This window comes from Rana temporaria, chromosome 13, assembly GCF_905171775.1.
Source record: "Rana temporaria chromosome 13, aRanTem1.1, whole genome shotgun sequence".
NCBI lineage: Eukaryota > Metazoa > Chordata > Amphibia > Anura > Ranidae > Rana > Rana temporaria.
Window position 1 is genome coordinate 98,820,238 of NC_053501.1, and position 24,236 is coordinate 98,844,473.

General features: G+C 45.4%; 1 protein-coding gene across 3 annotated transcripts in view; it reads right to left on the bottom strand.

Annotated features, from left to right (window-relative positions):
• Positions 1 to 4,824: 4,824 nt before the first annotated feature.
• Positions 4,825 to 24,236, bottom strand: part of ADAMTSL4 (ADAMTS like 4) — a 312,392-nt gene continuing 292,980 nt past the window's right edge. For all 3 annotated transcript variants that reach the window (XM_040332769.1, XM_040332770.1, XM_040332768.1), the window contains 6 exons: positions 21,748 to 21,952; positions 19,447 to 19,620; positions 17,327 to 17,500; positions 13,759 to 13,938; positions 10,630 to 10,774; positions 4,825 to 4,994 (listed from right to left, as the gene is read on the bottom strand). In XM_040332769.1, the coding sequence (XP_040188703.1) occupies positions 4,855 to 4,994; positions 10,630 to 10,774; positions 13,759 to 13,938; positions 17,327 to 17,500; positions 19,447 to 19,620; positions 21,748 to 21,952 (1,018 nt within the window). In that variant the 3' untranslated portion in view covers positions 4,825 to 4,854. The remainder of the gene's footprint in view (positions 4,995 to 10,629; positions 10,775 to 13,758; positions 13,939 to 17,326; positions 17,501 to 19,446; positions 19,621 to 21,747; positions 21,953 to 24,236) is intronic.

Genomic DNA, 24,236 nt, shown 5'->3' on the forward strand with positions numbered 1-24,236 from the left:
TCCGATGTCCGTCTACAGCAGGTTCAGTATTGCTCTTATTGGGCCTCGCTTATCAAAGCCTCTAATACTGCCTGTCTTCTCTATAACAACCAATCAGATCCTTTCATGTTAACTGGCAATAATAATAGCTACAAGCGGATTGGTTGATGCACAGCACACACAGTTGCTATTTCGGATGCTTTGATAAATGAGGCCTGAGTTAACACAGATTGAAAATTAACATGTCACATAGCGCTACAGTGAACAGGGTCACAACATAATCAACATTTTGCTCTTGTATATATTTTAGCTTCACACTTGGGGTCGATTTATAAAACATTCGTTGGCCGAATTGCAGAAGCATTTGTGCAAGCTGCCTGAAATGTCCCTGTATTTTTTTCCCTCATTAATTAATTCCTATATTCTTAGCTCCGCCTAGTGGGCAAAATATCGTGGGCCGGATTCAGGTAGCCCTGCGTAATATTGTGCGGGCGTAACGTATCTCCGATATGTTACGCCGCCATAAATTAGGGCGCAAGTTCCGCATTTATAAAGAACTTGCGCCCTAAGTTACGGCGGCGTAACGTATGTGGGCCGGCGTAAGCCCACCTAATTCAAATGGGGATGATGTGGGCGTGTTTTATTTAAATTATTGTTGACGTAATTTACGTTTTTTTACGAACGGCTCATCCCAGTGCGCATGCTCGAAATTCCGCCGCAAATCGTCATTGCTTTCGACGTGAACGTAAATTACGTCCAGCCCTAGTCGCGAACGAATTCAAAATTCGACGCGGGAATGACGTCCATACTTAACATTGCGTACGCCTCATAGAAGCAGGAGCAACGTTACGCTGGAAAAGCCTCACGCAAACAACGTAAAAAAAATCCGCCGGGCGCACATACGTTTGTGATTCGGCGTATCTAGGTCATTTGCATATTCTACGCCGAAAACTACGGAAGCGCCAACTAGCGGCCAGCGTAAACATGCACCCTAAGATACGACGGCGTAAGAGACTTACGCCAGTCGGATCTTAGCCTAATTTCGGCGTATCTTGCTTTCTGAATACAGAAAGAAGATACGCCGGTGCAGCTTTGAATTTACGCGGCGTATCTATAGATACGCCGGCGTAAATTCTTGCTGAATCCGGCCCCGTATATTTTCTTACCGAGGTCTTTCATAAAGATATACTGCATTTTGGCCACTAGATGGAGCTGACAATATAGAAATCAATGTACAAGTGAAACCCTCGGATTGCGAGTAACGAGCATATTCGCAATACGAACACTGTTTTTTTTACACAGTGGTGTGCAGTACCACATTTGGCCTGAGGTGGGAGGGCGCCGGAGCAGACCGGAGATGTTAGGAAATACTCTGTTCCCGAGCCTTTCCAAGGTTTTCTGAGTTCAGCTGAGCTGTCCCCGAGCCTTTCTGAGTATTTCAGAGGCTCTCCGGTGCCCCCCCACCTCTGGCCACATGCGGTATTGCATGCCATAGAATTCAACTTATTTTTGTTTCCATTGACTTCTATGGGGAAACTCGCTTTGCTATGCGAGTGCTTTGGATTACGAGCATTCTCCTGGAACGGATTATGCTCGTAATCCAAGGTTCCACTGTATTAGAAAAAGTATGGGTACATTTGACACAACCTGCTTGAATGCTTCTGATATTCGGTCAATTAATATTTAATAAACAGACCATGGGAAAGCGAGGTAACAATAGTTGGTGTTAAAGTTCATATATACCCTTTAAAATATATATATATATATATATATATATATATATATATATATCGGAGGCTGCTCAGGAACAAGGCCTGAATGCACCGCACACAGGGTAGGAAACATAGAGGCTTCCCGTCGTAATCCGCGTCGAGTATGCAAATGAGCTATTTCCGACGATCCACAAACGTACGACTGGCCGCATTTTTTTACATCGTTTCCGTTTGGCTTTTTCCGGCGTATAGTTAAAGCAGCTATCTGGTGGCGTACTCAATGTTAAGTATGGCCGTCGTTCCCGCGTATAATTTAAATTTTTTTTTACGTCGTTTGCGTAATTGGTCCGCCATTTACGTACACGTCGAAAACAATGACGTCCTAGCGACGTCATTTGGAGCAATGCACCCTGGGAGTTTTGACAGACGGGGCATGCGCAGTTCGTTCGGCGCGGGGACGCGCTTCATTTAAATGAAACACGCCCCCTACCCGCCCAATTTTAATTTCACGCCCGTACGGCGCGAGAGATACACTTCGCCGCCATAACTTATGGCGCAAATTCTTTCAGGATTCAAAGAAAAGAAAAGCAAGTTACAGCGGCGTAGTGTATCACACATACGCTGCGCCCACGCAGATGTATGTGGATCTGCCCCCAAGTCTGGGCAATGCTGGACCAAGGTTATTTTTGTCAAATATTCCTAAAAATAGCAACTCCTCTACGTTACTTTCCCCTAGTTTTCATATATCAGCCTCTGGGTTTTGGGTCTGATGATTGTTTTGTAACAATGATGAAAAGGGTCCCATTGAGGAAGGGGGATAGGGAAGGTAGAGGGATGTGTTTCCTCCAATGATGAAGGTTTTAGTGTGTTTTGGAAGGGTCATGTTGAATACAATGGGCCAGGCGCATGCGGTTTGCAAAGGATTCCCACAATGTATACAAAAAGGATCAATGAACAAAGCAGGCAGCATGACCGCATTTTTTTTTAACACAACTTATGCATCACATCTGGCATGAATGGCGTTTTAAGTAATTTAGATTTTTTTTTTTGTCTCGTACAATGTCCATTTTAGGGTCACCTTCAGTGACACCAAACATTTCCATGCCATAACCCCCTGCTCTATCAAGAGTGGACAGATATTTAGTCCAACTACATTATATGTTCAAATCCATAAATATGTTCCAAGTGCCTAAAAACAAGTGGTGTTGAAAGTCTAAAGCGCATGTAGCTCTAAACACACCTCTGAAAAGTGATCATAGGTGGATCGCTTTCTAAGGTTAGAGACAATTTACAGGCATTCAGGTGGTGCTGCCTTCTGAATGCCTTTTTTCTTTTGATCTAAAGTGGAATTTTGCATTGAAACAGTGAGAATGGATGTGACAGACCCAACCGGTACAGGAGCTTTTGGAGGGGACTGCAAGGTACCCTTTTGCCTACTGACTATGGGCCCTGGATTTTGAGGGAGCTATGTGCGTCCAGGAAGATATCCTGTTATATAATGCAAGAGAACACTAAACGGTCAAAGAAACCATGATGGTGAGAAGATGTACGTGAAAAGAAAGCTGGTTAATGAGATTTGGACAGCCCCGGGGTCTTCTTGAATACTGGTGCCGAACTGTCTGAACCGGGGGTCTTCTGCTAAAGTCTGTTTATTAAGGTGTTGTGTTTATTGTTAAGTATGTCTCTCCCATTGTGTGCCTTCTAAGTGTGAATTCCCATTGTTAATTGAGTCACCTATTGTTTCTGTCTGTCTGATCATCTCTTGGAGATGAGATTCAAGCCTCATACACACGATCGGACTTCCATCTGACTTTTCCGTATATTTTGGTCTGAATGGGGGTTGGCCGTGAACTTGTTCTGCATACACACGGCAGAACATTTTCAGCCAACTTTCACCAAGTCACGTGGTTTTTCAGCTCTTACTGCCACCCTTTGGGCAACTTCTGCTATTGTTGGCTGATCTTTAGCATTGGTTCTGAGCATGCGTGTTTGTACTTTGGACTGTACACACGATCACACGATCGGATTATCCTCCATCGGACATTTGTTGCCGGAAAGATTGAGAGCATTCACAGCAAACATTTGTTCGATGAAAAACCGAAAATAATTGTCCGATGGAGCACACACACGGTCGGATTGTCAAACACGTCCGTCGGACAATTGTCAAAAAGTCAGATTGTGTGTATGAGCCTTAACATTGTGTCCACTTTACCTCGAACCATTGTGGGATGTTTATGCCTATGATAATGTGTAATGTACTTTACACATAGACATCAAGCTGGCAGGTAACAGGCTTTTCTACGCAAACTGTGGCTTCTTTTAAAGTAAAAGAACTGTAAAGACTTTGTGCACCTTTTGTGTTGATGCACCTGGAACATATTTAGCCAGATGAACCTGAAAGTTCAGTTGGTTTTTAATGGTACAGGAGGGGAGGCTTTGTTGGGATACAGAACATCACCCTTCTAAAATACCCTAAAAACTTCAAAAGTGAAAAAAAAGGCAGTACCTACCAACTTTATAGCAGACCTATACTGTCCTATAATTTTTACATAATCACTCCCCTGAGTAATCATAAAAAAAATATTACAGAGATATCAGCCAAACACACCTATTGTCTTGGTTCTGCCAAATTCTTCTCTTTTGGTGCCAGTCATGTGGCCTATGCCAAAGGAAAGACCATGTGATCACATAGCTGGCACCCCTTCGGCACAGGCCATGTGATTACTGTTTTGACATTGGAGAGAGGACTTTGGGGTGCATTGTAGCTTATATTTCTGTATAACGCAAAACAGTATATGTCTGTCTTCATGTCACCGTAGCGCTACGCTTATTAACAAAATTCCTATATTGAATTACCGACAAGATGAATTGCATACAAGTCACAGTAGGTCAAAAACGGGTATACAGGTATTGTTACTTAGCACCGTAAAGTATCAGGGAAAGCAGACTCCTCCCCCTGCGGCTGACTGGACAACATTAAAAGCAAATATACAATTGTGTCTCTCGCCGCTCTAGTTGGGCCCACGCGGTTTTCGCCTGTTTGAAGCTAGGCTGGCCGAACTAGCGCCAAAGAGGTTAATAAATACTGTCTCTTCTGAATATATAAAATATAGAATCTGGTGAGGCAGGGGGTGGGGGGGGGGGGGGGCGGTAGATGTTCACGCTATCGGTTCTCGGATGCCCTGGTTCGCTGCAGGGAGTGGGAACAGGAGGAGCAACACGCTTGCTTGTAGTAGGCGTAGACGCAGAGACGGGCTTGGACCACCACTGCGCAATTGTGATATCGATCTCGGCAGTTCTCATCTGGGTGGAGAAGACAAAGACATCATTGAAAAAATATTCTTAAAAAATGGTTTACAGAAGTAAGGCTTATAACAAATCTGTGGGCATTTCCATCAGTTGAAACAAAGTGATCACAGAATATTAGAGAAGACTGTTTACTGTCAAACAACGGGGCTAGGAGGTCAAGCAAACAAATTATTTACCAGGGCAACCACGGGTCAGTGTTGATGGGGAAATCCCTCCAATGGTGATATTGTGTTCTCCCAGCAGGATGGTGCAGGGAGCCGTCTCGGTCGGGAGAACACATTGTAATTAATCGCATGAAAAATTCGACATGCTGGTTGTCAATATTGGGACAGGGTTGTCCAGCACCCAGGGAAAGGGTCTAGAATTGTACCCCCTCTTCCACCGGTAATGCATGCCTTATACTCAGCCCTTGTCCTAGCCCTGCTGATTGTGCCCAAGTTGATTGATCGATCAACTTGGGCACAATCAGCCTGCCCAAGCATGGTTTGAATCTCAGCCAGTCCCTGCTGAACCCGGCTGAGATTTGAACCATCAATGGCCAACATGAAAGTTTAAAAACATTTTAAACTTTTTTTCATGAATAGCGCAAATGTACAACCAAGACAGTATCAATCCATTAGGAAACAGAATGAGCGACATGATACGACATGTAGGAGGTGGCAGTGACAGGGGATGTCCAATCATCGTACTTAAGAAATATAAGAAGCCAAAGTGCTTTAGCTCATTGGATCCCATTGGTGGCCACCAACCATTGAAAGGTTAAATTGTACCATCATTTTAAGTAGGCTTTTGGGTAATAAAGCAAGCCAAGGAGACTCCGTACCCCCATAAAAACGGTCTCTTCTTAAACCATCACCAGAACTTTCATGGTTGCTGCCCTCTCCCCTTACCTGCCTCTTGCCCAGTGAGGCCATCAGTTGTAACCAAATCAAAGGCAAAATGTGTGGAAAAGACCACAATGTTAACATAAGAGTCACTATTTGCCTTATAAAGTGACCTGTCTTTTAGGTGCCATGCTAGCTAAAACCAAGGGTATGCACAGCCTCCTAGAGGTTCTGCATCATCACTTGGCAGTCGTGTCAATGCTTACAGATGGCTATACATACTCATTGTTGTAGCCAGGCTGCTGCAATTTCCCTCCACAAAATGGTCTCTATCATGGTAGGTCAGTTTGACTTTTTGGAAGGCTGGGATTTAAAAAACAAAAATGTATGTACTTTGCTGTTCCATGGTGTCCCGTGGGTCCCCGTACCTCTATGGAGGGGTGGGCTCTCTCCAGGCAAACCTGCTCGTAATCTATCCATTGCTATATACACTTTATTGTCAAAAGTATTGGGATGTCTGCACGCACATGGGGGCAGATCCTCGTACAATTGCATGGGCGCAGCGTATGTGAGATACGCTACGCCGCTGTAACTTACTTTTTTAATCTTTGAATCCACAAAGAATTTGCGCCGTAAGTTACGGCGGCGTAGTGTATCTCTCGCGGCGTAACGGCGCGTAATTCAAATCGACGAGTAGGGGGCGTGTTCCATTTAAATGAAGCGCGTCCCCGCGTCGAACGAACTGCGCATGCGCCGTCCCTAAATTTCCCGCTGTGCATTGCGCTAAATGACGTCGCAAGGACGTCATTGTTTTGACGTGGACGTAAATCACGTCCAGCCCCATTCACGGACGACTTACGCAAACAAAATAAAATATTTTCAAATTCGACGCGGGAACGACGGCCATACTTAACATTGCGTACGCCACTAAATAGCAGCTTTAACTATACGGCGAAAAAAGCCGAACGGAAACAACGTAAAAGAATGCGACAGCCGCTCGTACGTTCGTGGATCGTCGGAAATAGCTAATTTGCATACTCAACGCGGAATACGACGGGAACGCCACCCAGCGGATGCCGAAGAATTGCATCTAAGATCCGAAGGCGTATGAAGACGTACGCCTGTCGGATCTAACCCAGATGCCGTCGTATCTTGTTTTGAGGATTCAAAACAAAGATACGACGCGGGAAATTTGAAAGTACGCCGGCGTATCACTAGATACGCCGGTGTACTCTCTTTGTGGATCTGCCCCATGAACTTTAATGGCATCCCAGTCTTAGTTCGTAGGGTTCAATATTGAGCTGGCCCACTTTATGCAGCTACAACAGCTTCAGTTCTTCTGGGAAGGCTGTCCACAAGGTTTAGGAGTGTGTCTATGGAAATGTTTGACTATTCTTCCAGATGCGCATTTGTGAGGTCAGGCACTGATGATGGAAGACCTGGCTCACAGTCTCTGCTCTAATTCATCCCAAAGGCGTTCTATCGGATTGAGGTCAGGACTCGCTCATCCATGTCTTTATGGACCTTGCGCTCTTTTTTTATCTCTCTAATGCAAGCAATGAATACTGCTCCTAAGATCACATTGTGGTCTTCCACCTCCCTGCAACAACTTACTGCCTCATTAGACAACAGGGAGGCAAGAGGAGTGCATGGGCAACCATCACAATTTGAATTACTATTTCAAAATAAAAATACCCGTTTTGGGCGGTAGTGAAACTCCGTTGTGTACTTTATCATCCAAAAGCCAATTTACGATGGTTGTACAAGTTTATGTATCAATGGTTCGTTGGACGTTAATGGAGCGTTGGCGAGACCTTCCTATTACTGTTACCTCCTCCATGCCGTATCATGTCATTCTTCCTGTTTGGGCTGCAGAGAGCCCCACTGTTGTATTCTATGAAATGTAAAATAAATGAGAATAACAGGGGCCAGTGATGGCCACAGTCAGCAGAGCTGGGACATCCGATGTAGAGGTCTTCCTGCCAAAGCCACCAAAAAATATATGTAGCTGGTGAGGTGGACCTACCCTTTAAGACATACTGTAGCCAGTAATAAAAATACAAAATAAATTGTTATATAAGCGATCATTCCATGCCAATTCCACATGCAGCACTCATGTTTTATGCCAACCAAGTTAATAGGGTAAGGCTGGTCATACGTATTAGGACAGTTTAAGGTGGAGTGTGACCACTTAGTTGGCTATCCTCTTGGGAGTCCCGAAATGGAAGTCTTTTTTTTTTTTGTGGTTTTACACTTTCATGAAAAACCAAAAAATAAGTAGACCTGGCAATAATATCAGCCATTGTCTATCGCCTTCTAACAACACTGGCTGTTTTGCTGCCATGGCTATCTCCTGGCCTCGATACCTTCTAAAAGCTGGTCTAGAAAAACTATGAAGATCAGCCATTTTGACTTGGCAATCCGAAAGCACTGAAGCCAGAGGATCAACATAACAGCATTAAATCTGACATCTCTAGAGGGAGCACAGCTATGGGAGCCGCATATTCCCACTATAACAGGTTTCTGATATCAGGCTGGCCTGGACTTTGGATCATATCTATAATGGTGAGGACCGGTATTAATTTGGGTGATAAAGGGGGTTTATGTTCAACAACCACATCAAAAGAAGTTAAACTGAAGATTAAAGTGTAACTCTGCCTTTCTTTGTATTTTAAAGTGTATCTAAATCCAAGAACAGACATGTAATATATTGTAGCTTACCAGTCATAAAATGAGGCGGATGCATTCATTTATTTTTTCAGGCTAAGAACACTTTCGACAAGTACAGAAAATACCTGTAGATCTTGCCAGAAATGCAGTGCCCTTGTAACTTTCTTTGAGCTTGAACGAAAGAAAAAACATCCGTATCTTTCTTTGTTAAGGGCCGGGCCAATTTTTCAAACTTGCTTACAAGTTAAAAAATTTTTTTTTTTGCAGAGGGCTGTGTAATGTAAAGAGGTCCAGAGGTGCAGGGTGATGTGTAATGTAAAGGGGCCCAGAGGTGCAGGGTGCTGTGTAATGTAAAAGGGTCCAGAGGTGAAGGGGGCTATGTGATGTTAATGGGTCCAGTGGTGCAGGGGGCTGTGTAATGTAAAGAGGTCCAGAGGTGCAGGGTGCTGTGTAGTGTAAAAGGGTCCAGAGGTGAAGGGGGCTGTGAGATGTAAAGGGGTCCAGTGAAACAGGGTGCTGTGTAATTTTAAAGGGGTCCGGTGATGCAGGGTTCTGTGTAATTTTAAAGGGGTCCGGTGATGCAGGGGGCTGTGTAATGTAAAGGGGTCCAGTGATGCAGGGGGCTGTGTAATGTAAAGGGGTCCAGTGATGCAGGGGGCTGTGTAATGTAAAGGGGTCCAGTGATGCAGGGGGCTGTTTAATGTAAAGGGGTCCAGTGGTGCAGGGTGCTGTGCAATGTAAAGTGGTCCAGAGGTGCAGTTGTGGAGAGGGGGGTACACAGTAGTAACAAAAAGATATTGAAGGATGCAGAGGTATGCAGGGGGCACAGTGGGGTGTTTTTACATTTTAACGTGGGAGGGTGCCAGATATTGGATCCGCCCCGGGTGCCAAATGCTCTAGGTACGCCCCTGGCCTATAGGCTCCTGAGATGTGAATTTCCGTCCTGGAGAAAGAGGTGGGGGGAGGGGACAAAGAAAAATGGAGAGAAAGAAGAAGGGATAGAACGAACAAGAAAGATGGATAGGGAGAGAGAGAAAAGGGGAAGAAAGGAGAACAGAGAGCAAACAGTAGGGTAAAAAATATTTGAAAAATGTTATTGGGGGGGGGGTGACACCATATTTTACCGCACCAGGTGACACCAACCCTACTGACGCCACTGATGTCAGGTCACTACTGTCAGTGTAGGTATGTCAAGTCACCGCAAAGCAATCGCCGTAACTAGCTAATTTACATACTCGACGCGGAATTCGTTGGAAACGCCACCTAGCGGCCGCCGAAAAAATGCATCTAAGATCCGACGGCGTACTAAGACGGATCAGATCGATCCCAGATGCCGTTGTATCTTGTTTTGTAGATACAAAACAAAGATACGACGCAGGAATTTTAAAATTACGCCGGCGTATCAATAGATACGCCGGCGTAATCCTTTTGTGGATCTGCCCCATTGTATATAGCTGGTTTTTAAGGAGCGAGCCGGGAAGGCGGCCGCCACATCCTTGACAACTGATGACTTCTGATGCTTTAAAAAAAAAGAATTGTCAGCAAAAAAAAAAAAAAAGGAAAAATGGTCCTTGGGTCTGGTATGGATTCAGAGGGGAACCCCACACCAAAATGAAAAAAAAAAAAAAATCCATACCAGATCCTTATTTGATCATGCACTTGCGTTTCTGGTGCGACTCCATTGGAGTTTATTACATGCAAAACGCAACCTGTTGCAGGAAAAAAAAAGTTCCCGACCCTTTCGAAAAATGCACCGGCTTAAAAACGCATAGATGTGAACGTGCACCATAGGAAACCATGTTAAATGGAGTGAAGTGTGTTTCTGTAAAACGGAAAATGCACAAAAAAGCGCATAGGGTTAATGAACACATTTCAGAAAGGCGGTCACTCACTGTTCTGATTTCAAATAACAGATTTTCTACAAAGATGGAGTTACACTTTAATATCTCCCTATAACGATGGGATGAATGGTAGTCGTATTACGCCGACACAGGCAGCGATGGTGAAAATTCATGGCTGTCACTGACACTCATGTGCACCGCAAAGCATTCAGTGTTTTATTAACCTCTTAGCTGCTGGAGAGGCCTGCACTGCTATATCAGTTGGAGGTGGGACAGTTGTCGCGGACTCCTCACCTAGAACGGCGGAGCAGGGCTGCGTGTTGCACGTTTTCTTCTCGTCCGGCTTGGAATCCAAGTCACAGAGATGACTGAAGATCTTATCGGCTGTCAGACAACGAACCTCCCTTACCTGGAGACCGCCGAGGCAGGACTGCGAGCACTGGAGGGAGCAAGAAGAAGAAGGGGGGTTATTTTTAAAACGGAACGTTAAACCCTATAAACAAAAACAGAGCAACAATAAAATTAAAAAATGCTATTGCTATAATAAATATCCCCAAAAATGTTTTTAAAAAACGAATTTCTTCCTCAGTTTAGGTCGATATGTTTTCTTCCACATCTTTTTGGTAAAAAAAATGACAATAACCGTATATTGATTGGTTTGCACAAAAGTTATAGGCCCAGATTCCCAGAGATCGGCGTATCTCTGTGCGGGCGTAACGTATCTCATTTACGTTATGCCGCCGCAAGTTTTTCAGGCAAGTGCTTTATTCACAAAGCACTTGCCTGTAAAGTTGTGGCGGCGTGGCGTAAATCACCCGGCGGAATTCAAATTCGGCGGATAGGGGGCGGGTTTCATTTAAATGAAGCGCGTCCCCGCGCCAAACGAACTGCGCATGCGCCGTCCCTAAAATTTCCCGGTGTGCATTGCTCTAAATGACGTCGCAAGGACGTCATTGGTTTTGACGTGGACGTAAATTACGTCCAGCACCATTCACGTACGTTCGGAAATTCGCGTATCTAGCTAATATGCATACTCGACGGGGAAATCGACGGAAGCGCCATCTAGCGGGCAAAAAAAAAAATTGCAGTTAAGATCCGACGGCGTAAGAGACTTACGCCTTTCGGATCTAATGGATATCAATGCGTAACTGATTCTAAGAATAAGTCGCATAGATACGACGGCCCAGATTAGAACATGACGTACATGACGCGGCGCCGTCGTAAGCCCTTTGAGAATCTGGGCCCTAGCGTCTACAAACTATGAGAAAGATTTATGGCATTTTTATTATATATATATTTTTTTTTACTAGTAATAGCGGTGATCTATGATTTTTAGCGGTACTGCGACATTGCGTCGGACAGATCGGACACTTTTGACACATTTTTGGGACCATTGACATTTATACTGGGATCTGTGCTATAAAAATGCACTGATTACTGTGTAAATGTCATTGGCAGGGAAGGGGCTAACACTAGAGGGTGATCAAGGGGTTACATGTGTTCCCTAGTTAGTGTTTCTAACTGTATGGGGATAGGACTGACTTGGCGTTGAGACATATCGCTGTTACTACTTACTAGGAACAAACGATATGTCTCCTTCCCCCTAACAGAACTGGGATTTGTGTGTTTACACACACAAATGCCCGTGCTGGCTCTCGTGCCTGCCTCCGGCGGCTCTTAAAGGGTACAACGTACCCATATGTTGTTTTGCGCAGCCATGCCATTCTGCCGATGTAAGCCGGTCAGCAAGTGGTTAATAGAGATCTGTACCCTAGCAGGGTTTTTTTTCTGCCCTTCCTCCATAATATGTCTAATATGTGTAATATGTTTATTTCCTATCAGCTCCATCTAGTGTCCATAATGTAGTACTTTCTTGAAATAACAAATAGCTAGATTCAGAGAGGCCCCATTCACACCTAGGCGTTTACGCCTGAAGCGCACTGCTCACAAACGCCAGAGGGGAGAATTAACATTATTCCCTATGGTGACTGTTCACACCTGAACGTCCAAACGCCTGTCGCGCGAAGCTCAAACAAGTCCCGGACCTTTTTTTGTCGCGCGTATCGTGCGGTTTGGGCGTATTTGAGCGTTTTTTTTCCCCATAGAAAGTAATGGGAAACGCGCGAATTGAGCGTATCGCGTGACAACGGGCGTTTGCTACGGCCGTTTCGTCGCTTTAATAAATAGAACTTGTCGCCCATGGAGAAGATTAAAAAAAATCTACCAACATAGCAACAAGTGATGAAAAGATGATCATTTTTCCTATTGGCTAAAATAAAAAACGCCGAAGTACAAAAACGTTGCACGACGCTGTATGCAAACGCGCAAATACGCGCGACAAAACGCCAGAAAAAAACGCCCAAAAAAACGACCGAACGACGACGCTCAGGTGTGAATGCAGCCTTAGGCTGGCGTATCAGTAGATACGCCAGCCTAAGTCAGAATCTGCGTCGGCGCTAATTTAAGCGTATTCTGGTAACCAGATACGCTTAAATTAGGCTCAGATACGAGCGGCATAAGTGTCTTACACCCTCGTATCCTAAAGTGTAAATTTTAGGCTGACCGCTAGGTGGCGCGCTTCCATTGCGGTCGGCGTAGAATATGTAAATCAGTAGATACGCCTATTCACGAACGTACGCCCGGCAGACGCAGTACAGATACGCCGTTTACGTAACGCATTAGCAGGCCTAAAGTTATTCCATCAAATAGATGGAATAGTAATGTTAAGTATGGCCGCCGTTCCCGCGTCGAAAATTTTACGTCGTTTGCGTAAGTCGTCCGTGAATAGGGTTTTACGTCGTTTACGTCCACGTCGAAATCAATAGGCCCGTGCAGCGGACTTAGCCGCAATGCACACGGGGATATGTAGGCGGACGGCACATGCGCAGTTAAAAAAAAACGTCAATCACGTCGGGTCAAGCCTAATTAAAACACGCCCCCCTCAGCCTAATTTGAATTAGGCGCCCTTACGCCCGCCCGCTTTAGGCTACGCCGCCGTAACTTAGCAGGCAAGTACATTGTGAATCATGTACTTGCCTCGCTAACTTATGGCGGCGTAGCCTAAATGCCATAAGCTACGCCGCCGCAAGTATGCGCTCGCCATCCTGAATCTAGCTAACAATCTAGAAAAATACCACACTATGGCCACTAGATGTAGCTGGCGATTGTAGGAAATACACATATTAGACACACACTACAGGGATTATTCAGGAATAGTATGAGAATGCTGAGTGATTTTCCGCGTTGAGTGTAACCTATTGCTTTCCTTTGCATGGGCAAAGCTCAGGTTCACATCTTTGGGTGGCTTTTCTCTCTCTTGCTCTCGCATATATTACCTGCTCCTGAAGGCATACATACATATTTGGTCTATTGGTTTCCCAGAGTTCCTCTTTACAAGCAGATTAATTACATTTATACACTTACTGTGCTCCATGGGGATGTGAACCAGCGTGATCCACAAGATCCAGCATTACATGATTGCAGACCGGTGGGCTTCTCAAGGTGAGCACACTCCGATGGCTCCGTCACGTTAAACTCAGTCCCAAGTTTGCTGATGCAGATCACATCTCGTCTCTGGGAGCCTTCATCACAGTCTGCCGAGCACTAACATACAGGAAAGGAGAATTAGGACCTAGTCTTCTTAACCACTTCCTTACTGGCCTCTTAAACCCCCCTCCTGCCCAGACCAATTTTAAGCTTTCAGCGCTGATGCACTTTGGATGACAATTGCGCGGTCATACAACACTGTACCCAAAGGAAATTTTTATCATATTTTTTCCACAAATAGAGCTTTCTTTTGGTGGTATTTGATCACCTCTGGGGTTTTTATTTTAAAGATAAAAAAAAAAAAAAAATATATATATATATATATATATATATATATATATATATATATATATATATATATATATATATATATATATATATATTTTTTTTTTATATATTTTGTTATAAAATTTTGCAAACGGGAAATTTGTCCACTTCATTGATGTACGCTGATGAGGCTGCACTGATGGGCACCTATAAGGCAGCACTGATGGGCACCTATAGGTGGCACTGGTGGGCACTGAGAAGTGACACTGAGAGGTAGCACTGATGATGGTGGCACTGAAGGGCATTAATAGGTGGCACTGGTGGGCACTGAGAAGTGGCACTAATAGGTGGCATTGACAGGTGGTACTGATAGCTGGCAGTGATGGACACTGATAGGTGGCAGTGATGGGCACTGATCGGCACTAGTAAGTTACTCTGATAGGCAGCAATGCTACGTGGTACTGATGAGGCACTGATTGGCACAACTGGTGGGAATTGATAGGTGGCACTTGTGAGCATTGATAGGTGGCACTGGTGGGCACTGAGAAGTGACACTGAGGGGTAGCAATGATGGGGGTGGCACTGAAGGGCATTGATAGGTGGCACTGGTGGGCACTGAGAAGTGGCACTAATAGGTAGCATTGATAGCTGGCAGTGATGGGCACTGATAGGTGGCAGTGATGGGCACTGATGGGTGGCAGTGATGGGCACTGAGCGGAACTAGTAAGTTACTCTGATAGGCAGCACTGCTAGTTGGTACTGATGAGGCACTGATTGGCACTACTGGTGGGAATTGATAGGTGGCACTTTTGAGCATTGATAGGTGGACTGAGAAGTGACACTGAGGGGTAGCACTGATGGGGGTGGCACTGAAGGGCATTGACAGGTGGCACTTGTGGGCACGGAGAAGTTGCACTAATAGGTGGCATTGATAGGTGGCACAGATAGCTGGCAGTGATAGGTGGCAGTGATGGGCACTGATGGGTGGCAGTGATGGGCACTGATCGGCACTAGTAAGTTACTCTGATAGGCAGCACTGCTAGGTGGTACTGATGAGGCACTGATTGGCAGCACTGGTGGGCATTGATAGGTGGCACTTATGGGCATTGATAGGTGGCACTGGTGGGCACTTGCAGGTGGCAATGGCAGGTGGCACTGGCAGGGGGTACTAACTGCACAGAGGAGGCAGAATTGTCTCCTTCCTCTTCGGGACCGATGTCCCTTTCACATAAGCCGGTGATTGCCTTTTTTATCCACACGCTGTCAGCTTTTGTTTACATCAAGTGATCAGCTGTCATTGGCTGACAGCTGATCATGTGGTAAGGGGCCGGGACCGGATCTGTGATCACCCGAGTGACAGGGGCGTGCAGGGAGCGCGCAAAGGGGAAAACGCCTATTGACGGCCTTCCGGCATTTGGGGACCGCGCTGTAGCCGTCATTCAGCTATAGCGCGGGCGTCAAGTGGTTAAACATGTTTTCTATCCTGCCATATAGGCAAGCACTGTATTTTTTGAAAAAAAAAGGGGAATTTTTTGTCCATGTTCTAGATACAGTTAGGTCCATATATATTTGGACACAAGCACAATTTTCGTTTATTTCAGGTATTTGCCAAAACATATCTAAGCTATCGTTATATAATGGATATGGGCGGTAAGTGCCCACTCTCAGGTTTAATTTGCGGGTATGTACATCCAAATCGGAGGAAGGGTTTAGGAATTCAGCTCTTAAGAATAGCCACCCCCCCCCCCCCCATCCCTTTATTCAAGGGACCGAAAGTAATTGGACAATTGAATCAAAAGCTGTTTGATGGCCAGGTGTGGGCTACTCCTTCATTATTTCTTCAGGTAGATGGGAGAATACTCTAGTTCAAGTATTGGTCAAGGTAGGCAGCATGAAAAGGGTGGTCAGGCAGTCCGGGTCAGAAAACAGTAAGCGGTAGACAGCGGCGGTCCGTCCATAGAGGGCGCTGGAGCGCCACCCCCTCTGGCTCCGCACCGCCACTGAAAATAACATACATTCATGCATTGCATGAATGTATGTTATTGTTTCCAGCTGCCGCTGGTCTATTCAGGTGGCCGGACATTGAGCGCCGACCACCTGAATAACGGCAGCTGGTTGGCTGAGCGGAAGTGCCAATCAGAGCCAGCGACTTTCCGAGTACAGCCCTCGTCTCCCGGATGTCTTATCCTCGGTACGTACGGGGGGTGGGTTCCTTGGATTAGTTTGACAACCGTCAGGTTCGCCGATTCTGGTTATCGGTAACCTGATTGGCTGAAGCGTCACCAGGCGGGAGAAGACATCGAGGGACGTGGAAGGATTAAGGTAAGTGCATTTTACAGGACACAGCGGCGACATTGGGCACAGAGGCGACAAAGGGCACAGTGGCATCAATGGGCACAGTGACGACAAAGGGCACAGTGGCATCAATGGGCACAGTAGTGACAATGGGCACAGTGGCAACAATTAAAGGGCACAGTGACATGCACAGTGGCAACAATGGGCACAGTGGTGACAATTAAAGGGCACAGTGGCGACAATTAAAGGGTACAGTGGCGACAATTGAGGGGCATAGTGGTGACAATTGGCACAGTGGCGACAATTGAGGGGCACAGTGGCTGCGTTTGATGGCATGGCACAGTGGTGACAATTGATGGCACAGTGGCTGTGTTTGATGGCATGGCACAGTGACTGCGTTTGGCATGGCACAGTGACTGCGTTTGATGGCATGGCACAGCGACTACGTTTGATGGCATGGCACAATGACTGCATTTGATGGCATGGCACAGTGACTGTGTTTGATGGCATGGCACAGCGAATGCGTTTGATGGCATGGCACAGCGGCTGCGTTTGATGGCATGGCACAGTGGTGACAATTGATGCCACAGTGGCTGCGTTTGATGGCATGGCACAGTGGTGACAATTGATGCCACAGTGACTGCGTTTGATGGCATGGCACAGTGACTGCATTTGATGGCATGGCACAGTGGTGACAATTGATGGCACAGTGGCTGCATTTGATGGGCACAGTGAGGCTGCAATTTTTTTTTTTTACGTTTGCGCCCCCCAAAAATGTTGAGCACCAGCCGCCACTGGCGATAGACAAGAACAATAGATGAAAGAATAGTTTAGGTGCTTCATGCTTGGTCAAAAACAAAGGGGACCTGTCTGTTCTGCTTACCTCAGACCAAGGTCCTGTGTACCACTTCACTATCCTCTCACAGGGTCCACTGTTACAGACTCTCATGTCAGAAGGCTTAGTTCCTCCACAGCCATCCTGAGACTCATCTGAGGCCGAACTAGAGAGACAGAAGACTGAACGACGCTGGATTCCCATTCCACATTCTGAAGAACACTGCGAGTGAAAAAAAAAGGATGAAAATCCATCACTGAGGAAACACCAAGAGGATCGACAAAAATCAGGAAGTCTTTTTACTGACAGAAGGTTCCTATTAACTGCACAATATATTGGGACTTTAGAAGAGGTCGTCACAGATTCCTTCTCTGGTCTACAAATATCAAGATAAACCATTCCGGGACATTTGATGAAATCTTTTAAAATAAATGTTATATGATAGTCACTGTTTTAATGTAATTACAAGATTTTTTCCAGTATTGCAGATGACAATACAATGAAAAGCATTTTCTGGTTCCTGGGATAGTGGGGAAGGCATACGGCAGACCTGATGGCCGAATTTTAGCGGACATAATATACAGGTATTTTATTTGTAATTCTTAGGCCCCGTACACACGGGAGGATTTATCCGCGGATACGGTCCAGCGGACCGTTTCCACGGATAAATCCTCTCGAGGATTTGCGCGGATTTTGATGCGATGGAGAGTACTCACCATCGAATCGAAATCCGCGCCGAAATCCTCTGGCGATGACGTGTCGCGCCGTCGCCGCGATGATGACGCGGCGACGTGCGCGACGCAGTCATATAAGGAATTCCACGCATGTGTCGAATCATTACGACGCATGCGGGGGATCCCTTTGGACGGATTGATCCGGTGAGTCTGTACAGACCAGCGGATCAATCCATTGGGATGGATTCCAGCGGATAGATTTGAAGACATGTCTTCAAATATTTATCTGCTGGAAATCCATCGCATGGGAAAAAAATCCGCGGAAACAGATCCGCTGGATTGTACACACCATAGAATCTATCCGCTGAAACCCATTCGCTGGGATTTTTCAGGGGATGGATTCTATCGTGTGTATGGGGCCTAAGAGTTGGGGTTTAAGTCCATGAAAATAAGAAAGGAAGCGCTCACATCGCCACACCCGTAAGTTTAAGAGGGAATAAAAAAGGGGTTACTTGGAAAAGTTGGAAAGTAGCCCTGGACCGGACTTTAGAGGCATAGAAAACAACAGAGAAGTAGAAAAAATATTACAATATTTATTGAAAAAAATACATGGTATGAATAGAGCATTCAAAAATAGATTAAAAATCATACATGTTTCACCGTTAGACTTCTTCAGGACACTTCAAGGTTTAAAGATAGCAAAAGAGAAAACGGATATCACTGTCTTGCAGGAGAATAGGCCTCGTACATAGATATCCAATAGCAGGGATATTCAAAGATAGCATCAAACAGATGGACTAGTTCCAGTAGTCTGCATATGGGTAATTTAGAGACAGCTAGCTCTGCTAACACAAGTAACCAAGTTGTTTCCAAGCAGGGGCAAAGCAGTGCCACACAAGGATGACATAGGAAGGGTAGCCAAGCTATAAGGTACTCAAGCTTTAAAATCATAATCCACTGTGGGGCTACAGGGCACAGGATCATGTACATAGACACAGAACTATATTGCCATTCGAGTCATATACCCCATGAAGGGTGATTCCAAAACTGAAAAGGTCTCAGATAGCCCCTGGCAAACAGCCTTCCTCTGAACACTGGAAGGCTTCACTCCCAGGAGCTATCCGAGAACTTCAGTGTCCTGAACCTTGAACGTGTCCTGATGAAGCCTAAGGGTGAAACACGTTGACGCACAAGGGCTCTCTGTATACTCTGTATCATTTCATATGATTTTTTATCTATTTTTGAATGCTCTGTTCATACCATGTATTTTTTTCAATAAATATTGTAATATTTTTTCTACTTCTCCGTTGTATTCTATGCCTCCAGTCCAGGGCTACTTTCCAAATAACCCCTTTTTTGTTCCCGGGGTTTAAGTCTAGTCATATTAATGATGGATCAATTCAGATATTCTTCAATGGTTGTTGTAATTTAGACATTGTCCTTTGAATTAAGCCCATCCATCATAAGTGGGAGTTACCATTGGTAACGACTTACCGTTGAGCTCCATTCATTGTGGAACCAGCTGCGGACACATGGACCCATGTCACAGGCCTCGTTGGTTCTAGGTCGGAGGCGGTTGCTGCACTCTCCATCACCGACTTCATCTCCTTGGCTACTAATGCAGCGCACATGCCGTGTCCTCTGTCCAACGCCGCACATGACGGAGCACTGGGGACACAATCATATCAAGGCAAGAATAAGCAAAATGAAGGATAAGAACTGCAGAGGATGGCTACCCACAAGCAAACCTCCCAGAATAAGCACAGGTCTGAATAATGTAGAGGACGGTCACGCCAGGAAATTCTGGTTACCAAATTATTCTGCTGGTTTATTTACTATTGACAGTTCTGAAAGTCTCAAGACCAGTGCTTCTCAACCACCGAGCCGTGGCCTGCTGCTGGGCCATGGCCTCACTCCTACCGGGCCTTCAGCCAGCTCCAGATCCCCTAAATCCCACAGTGATTCCAAGCAACCATAGTTGCCACCACAACGCTCCCAACCTCCCCCAGTACTCGCCAACCTAATACAGTGTCACCCATCCCCAGGGGTCAAGACCTGGGGAAAAAAGTGTGGGAACTCCCACCCAAGATCCACTCCCCCACCAAAAAAAAAATGATACGCTCATATGCATAATTACTAAACCGCATGGTTTTTTTTTAGAAAGAAGCAAGTTCTTTCTAAATCCCGCGATAACTCGCGACAGACCTCCGCAACGTCTCCTGGGTACAATGACAAAAGCTCCCAGGAGACATTGCGGCATTGAGGAAGTGACGGAATACCCGCACACTACCCGATGAATCCATATACAGGAAGCAGCCAGTAACATAAAGGATTACTAAGGTTCGCCTGCCCCTGACAGTGACTCGAGCTGGGCATCGCCGCTTAGTGAAGGATTGGCTCGGGCGGCTCGGCTGCTCTAGTCCTGCAAAGGGAACTGAGTTCCTGCTGTGAAAAAAGTGCAGGAACTTCATTCCCACTTTTTGCGGCAGGACTTGAGCCCTGCCCATCCCCCTGCAATGATCCCCAGCCTATTGAATAGCCTCCAGCCCCCTATACCCAGATAGCAAGGATAACTTGCCACAAATTTGGGGCAATGTTGAATTGTAAGTCTTGTTAACTTGCTGCACATTACTGGCAGGTTGTATACTTGCAGAGCACTTTGTACATCAAGTCTACAGCATGAAAATTCAGCCACAGTGACCCCTGTGGTGGGATGACTATTGCACAACATAACTGAACCAGAACTTGCCACAGACTTGTGATCTGGAGTCATGCAATGCAATTGTGCAAAAAAGCCTGGCAAGTCTAGCACTAGCTTAGCAAGTCATTTTCAAACTTGCAGCTCAATTGCTTGCTATCTGAGTAGTGCCCCCAGCCTACAACACTGCCCACAACCCCTGCAGCACCCACATTTCCCCTGCAAGATCCCCAGCGTCATGGAGAGACCCCACCCCCCCCCCTGAAATCTCATCCCCTACATGACCACCCCCACACCCAGCCCTATCCAGAGCCTTTCAGAATGTAAATACCTCTCTCGCGTTCCCATATTTTTATTGCTTAAGAATATAACTTTTTTTTTTTTACTGTTGGGGCGAGAGAGGTTTTGGAAGAAATTATTGGTCTCAATAAGGTTGAGAACTGCTGCTCTGGACAATTTATATGGACCTTCTGCTCTCTAGTTCCCTTGTTTCCTCCTCACATGCTCATCTCCAGGACTTCACCAGAGCCTCTCCCATCCTCTGGAACTCACTACCCCATTCTGTCCGGCTATCTCCTACTCTGTCCACTTTTAGGCGATCCCTGAAAACTCATCTCTTCAGGGTGGCCTAATCTGCCCCCAGCTTACAACCGAATCTTCTACTCCCCTCATCTGTTCATCCCTCACAGACCCTACCTTTTGTTTCACCAGCCCCTCCCTCTTAGATTGTAAGCTCGCAGGAGCAGGACTCCTCTAACCGTCTTTTTTTTAATTATAATGTTGGTGTAGTGTCTCTCGAAATTGTAAAGCACTGTGCAAACTGTTGGCTGTGTAAATCCTGTATAATAATAATATGGGATGGACATCTTTGGAAAATGCAAGTTCTGTTAGTAAGTTGAGAAAGATGTGCTACCCAATGGCTGCAGCTACAGAGGTCATTGAGGGCTTGTTTTATGGTACATTAACTGCTTGTTAAGACTATATCAATACTTTATTGACCATAGCCTGGCCACAAGTTCACTTTAAGATAACCTGAGGTCCGCATTACATGCTCAATATGACATTGTATAGGATTTTCGCGATATGCAGGTTCTTACCGTGCTCCAGTTGCTCTGGATCTCCCATTGGCTGCAGATACGAAGCTGACATGTCTGAGTGACGTTGGGTTTGGGCAGGTGGCCACACCTCTGTGGGTGAACCATGGTGGTGCGATTTGCGTACATCTGCCGGCAGAGGACCTGACGGTGTTGTATTCCAGGCCCGCAAGTCCGGCTGCAAACTGACCAATTTCCAACATCCCAGCTGCATGGGAATAATAAAGTAAATTAAATGAAATGACTAATAATAAAGTAAATTAAATAAAAGACATCGAAAGCTTTAAAAAGTTTCATAAAAGTAGGAAATTAAGTAAAATAAATCAGTCTGTATATGCAGCATAGCATGCTTACTATACTCCACTGTGGAACTTAAAGGGTTAATCCTCTGCATTGTGTAAAAAGGCTATTTGATCCTGTATGCACAGATCATCCCCTCTTACAATGTCTATCTGGGTGGAAGGCTAGCTAACACACACACATAGGTTGGACTTGATGGACTTGTGTCTTTTTTCAACCTCACCTACTATATAACTATGTAACACAGGCAGGGTATCCAACCTGCACATGCTCAGTTGTGTCTTTTATGCTGGAGAGAACATTTCCTTGTTCTCAGAGCTAGCCAGGTCACATGATACTGACATCACACATGTGGGCGTGTATAAAGGCTGTAGTGGAAATCTACTCCTACCTGAACACACAGCTCTGGACAAACTCTGCAGGTTATCATGTAACTGTGGTATACAGATCAGCCAAAATGGTATATAGTGGCAGTATTTTAATGTAAAAAGAAGATTTATAAGCTGTGGGCACTGTGGGTGGGCAGGTGAACTATTGTTTCATATTACTGGGTTTAGTGACACTTTAAGTCTTAAGTCAGTGGTTGTCAACTTATGAGCTATAGGGGCCTCAACTGTGGCCCCTGACATCACCAAAGGGCCGCACATAATGTTGAATATATGTAATGCTCGAGAAGACTTGAGACTGCAGACCTAATAGAGGAAATGAGGGTCAGAGAGTGTGGATATGAAAAATGTTTGCTGCAGAAGAGAATACGAAACTGGGAACATGTTACATAAGGCAAGTAGAGATCACCGCTATTATGCTAATCAATGATCCCCATTACAGACGGCTGAAGACTGAGGGCTGCACATCATATGCCAAAGGGCCGCATGTGGCCCTGGGGCCACATGTTGGGCACCAGGGTCTTAGGTACTTTGGTTCTTTTTAGTTAGCACTTTTTGTGCATCATTGTCTTATTAGAGAATTGTTAGAAACTGGTTCTTGGAATATATTTGCAGTATTCTCAGTATCCACTAGATGGCACTGTACAACTGTATTTATAGTATGCAGGCCGCGTGTCCTTTCAGCTATGTCAACATGCAGCCAGCAGTGAGCTCCGAAATCCTATAAAAATCATGCTGTATAAATAATAAAAACTTGGAAATGGAAAAGCTTCCACGTTTTATGCTGAATTGTGTATTTAACCACCCGGCCCACTTTGATAATGTCAGTTTAGCTGCTCTGTTCTCAATTTAAACATAACCTAAATAAAGATTGGCAGTATAAATAGTGAATAATGTGTCCTGGATACATTTTCTGAGATGCCGACTCCGTCATGAAAATACTAGTACCTATGCAGTTCTTGGCTATTTTCACAAATGTCTCATGTAGCCTCTAACCTTGTGATTTGTTACGAAGATCACTGGAGGTGAAGAGACGGAGGAAATGCTGGTGGGCTGCATCTGATGGGTGCTTCATTAAAAAGGTGGGGTTTACATGGGCAGGGAAAAGGAGGTGGCGTCAGGGTGGAGCCAAGGGGGGGGGGGGGCGGCAAAATAAGTTTTTGCCTAGGGCAGAGGTATCCAAACTTTTTTCAAAGAGGGCCAGATTTGATGAAGTGAACATGCGTGAGGGCTGACCATTTTGCCTGACATTCTTTGAACCATTACAATTCGGTCTAAGTGTGTTCTTCCGAGCAACTAATACACCACCCAACAAGAACTCTATTGCCTTTGTGGCTGTGTGTCGTGAAGAGATGAGCTTGGACGTGTTATTTGGATATACCGTATTTATTGGCGTATAACACGCACTTCACTTTGAGAGCGAAGTTTCAGGAAAAAATAAATAAAAAATGTAATAAAGAACTGTGAGGCAAAATAAAGGTCAGTGCCCATCTGCAGACCCACCATTGCGAGGAATGCACCCACCATTGGGTGGAATGCACACGCCATTGCCAGGAATGCACCCGCCATGGCCAGGAATGCACTCCCTATTGCCAGGAATGCAGCACCATTGCCAGGAATGCACTCCCAATTGCCAAGAATGCACCCACCATTACCGGGAATGCACTCACCATTGCCAGGAATGCACTGCCAATTGCCAGGAAGGCACCCACCATTACTGGGAATGCACTCACCATTGCCAGGAATGCACTCCCAATTGCCAGGAAGGCACCCACCATTACTGGGAATGCACTCACCATTGCCAGG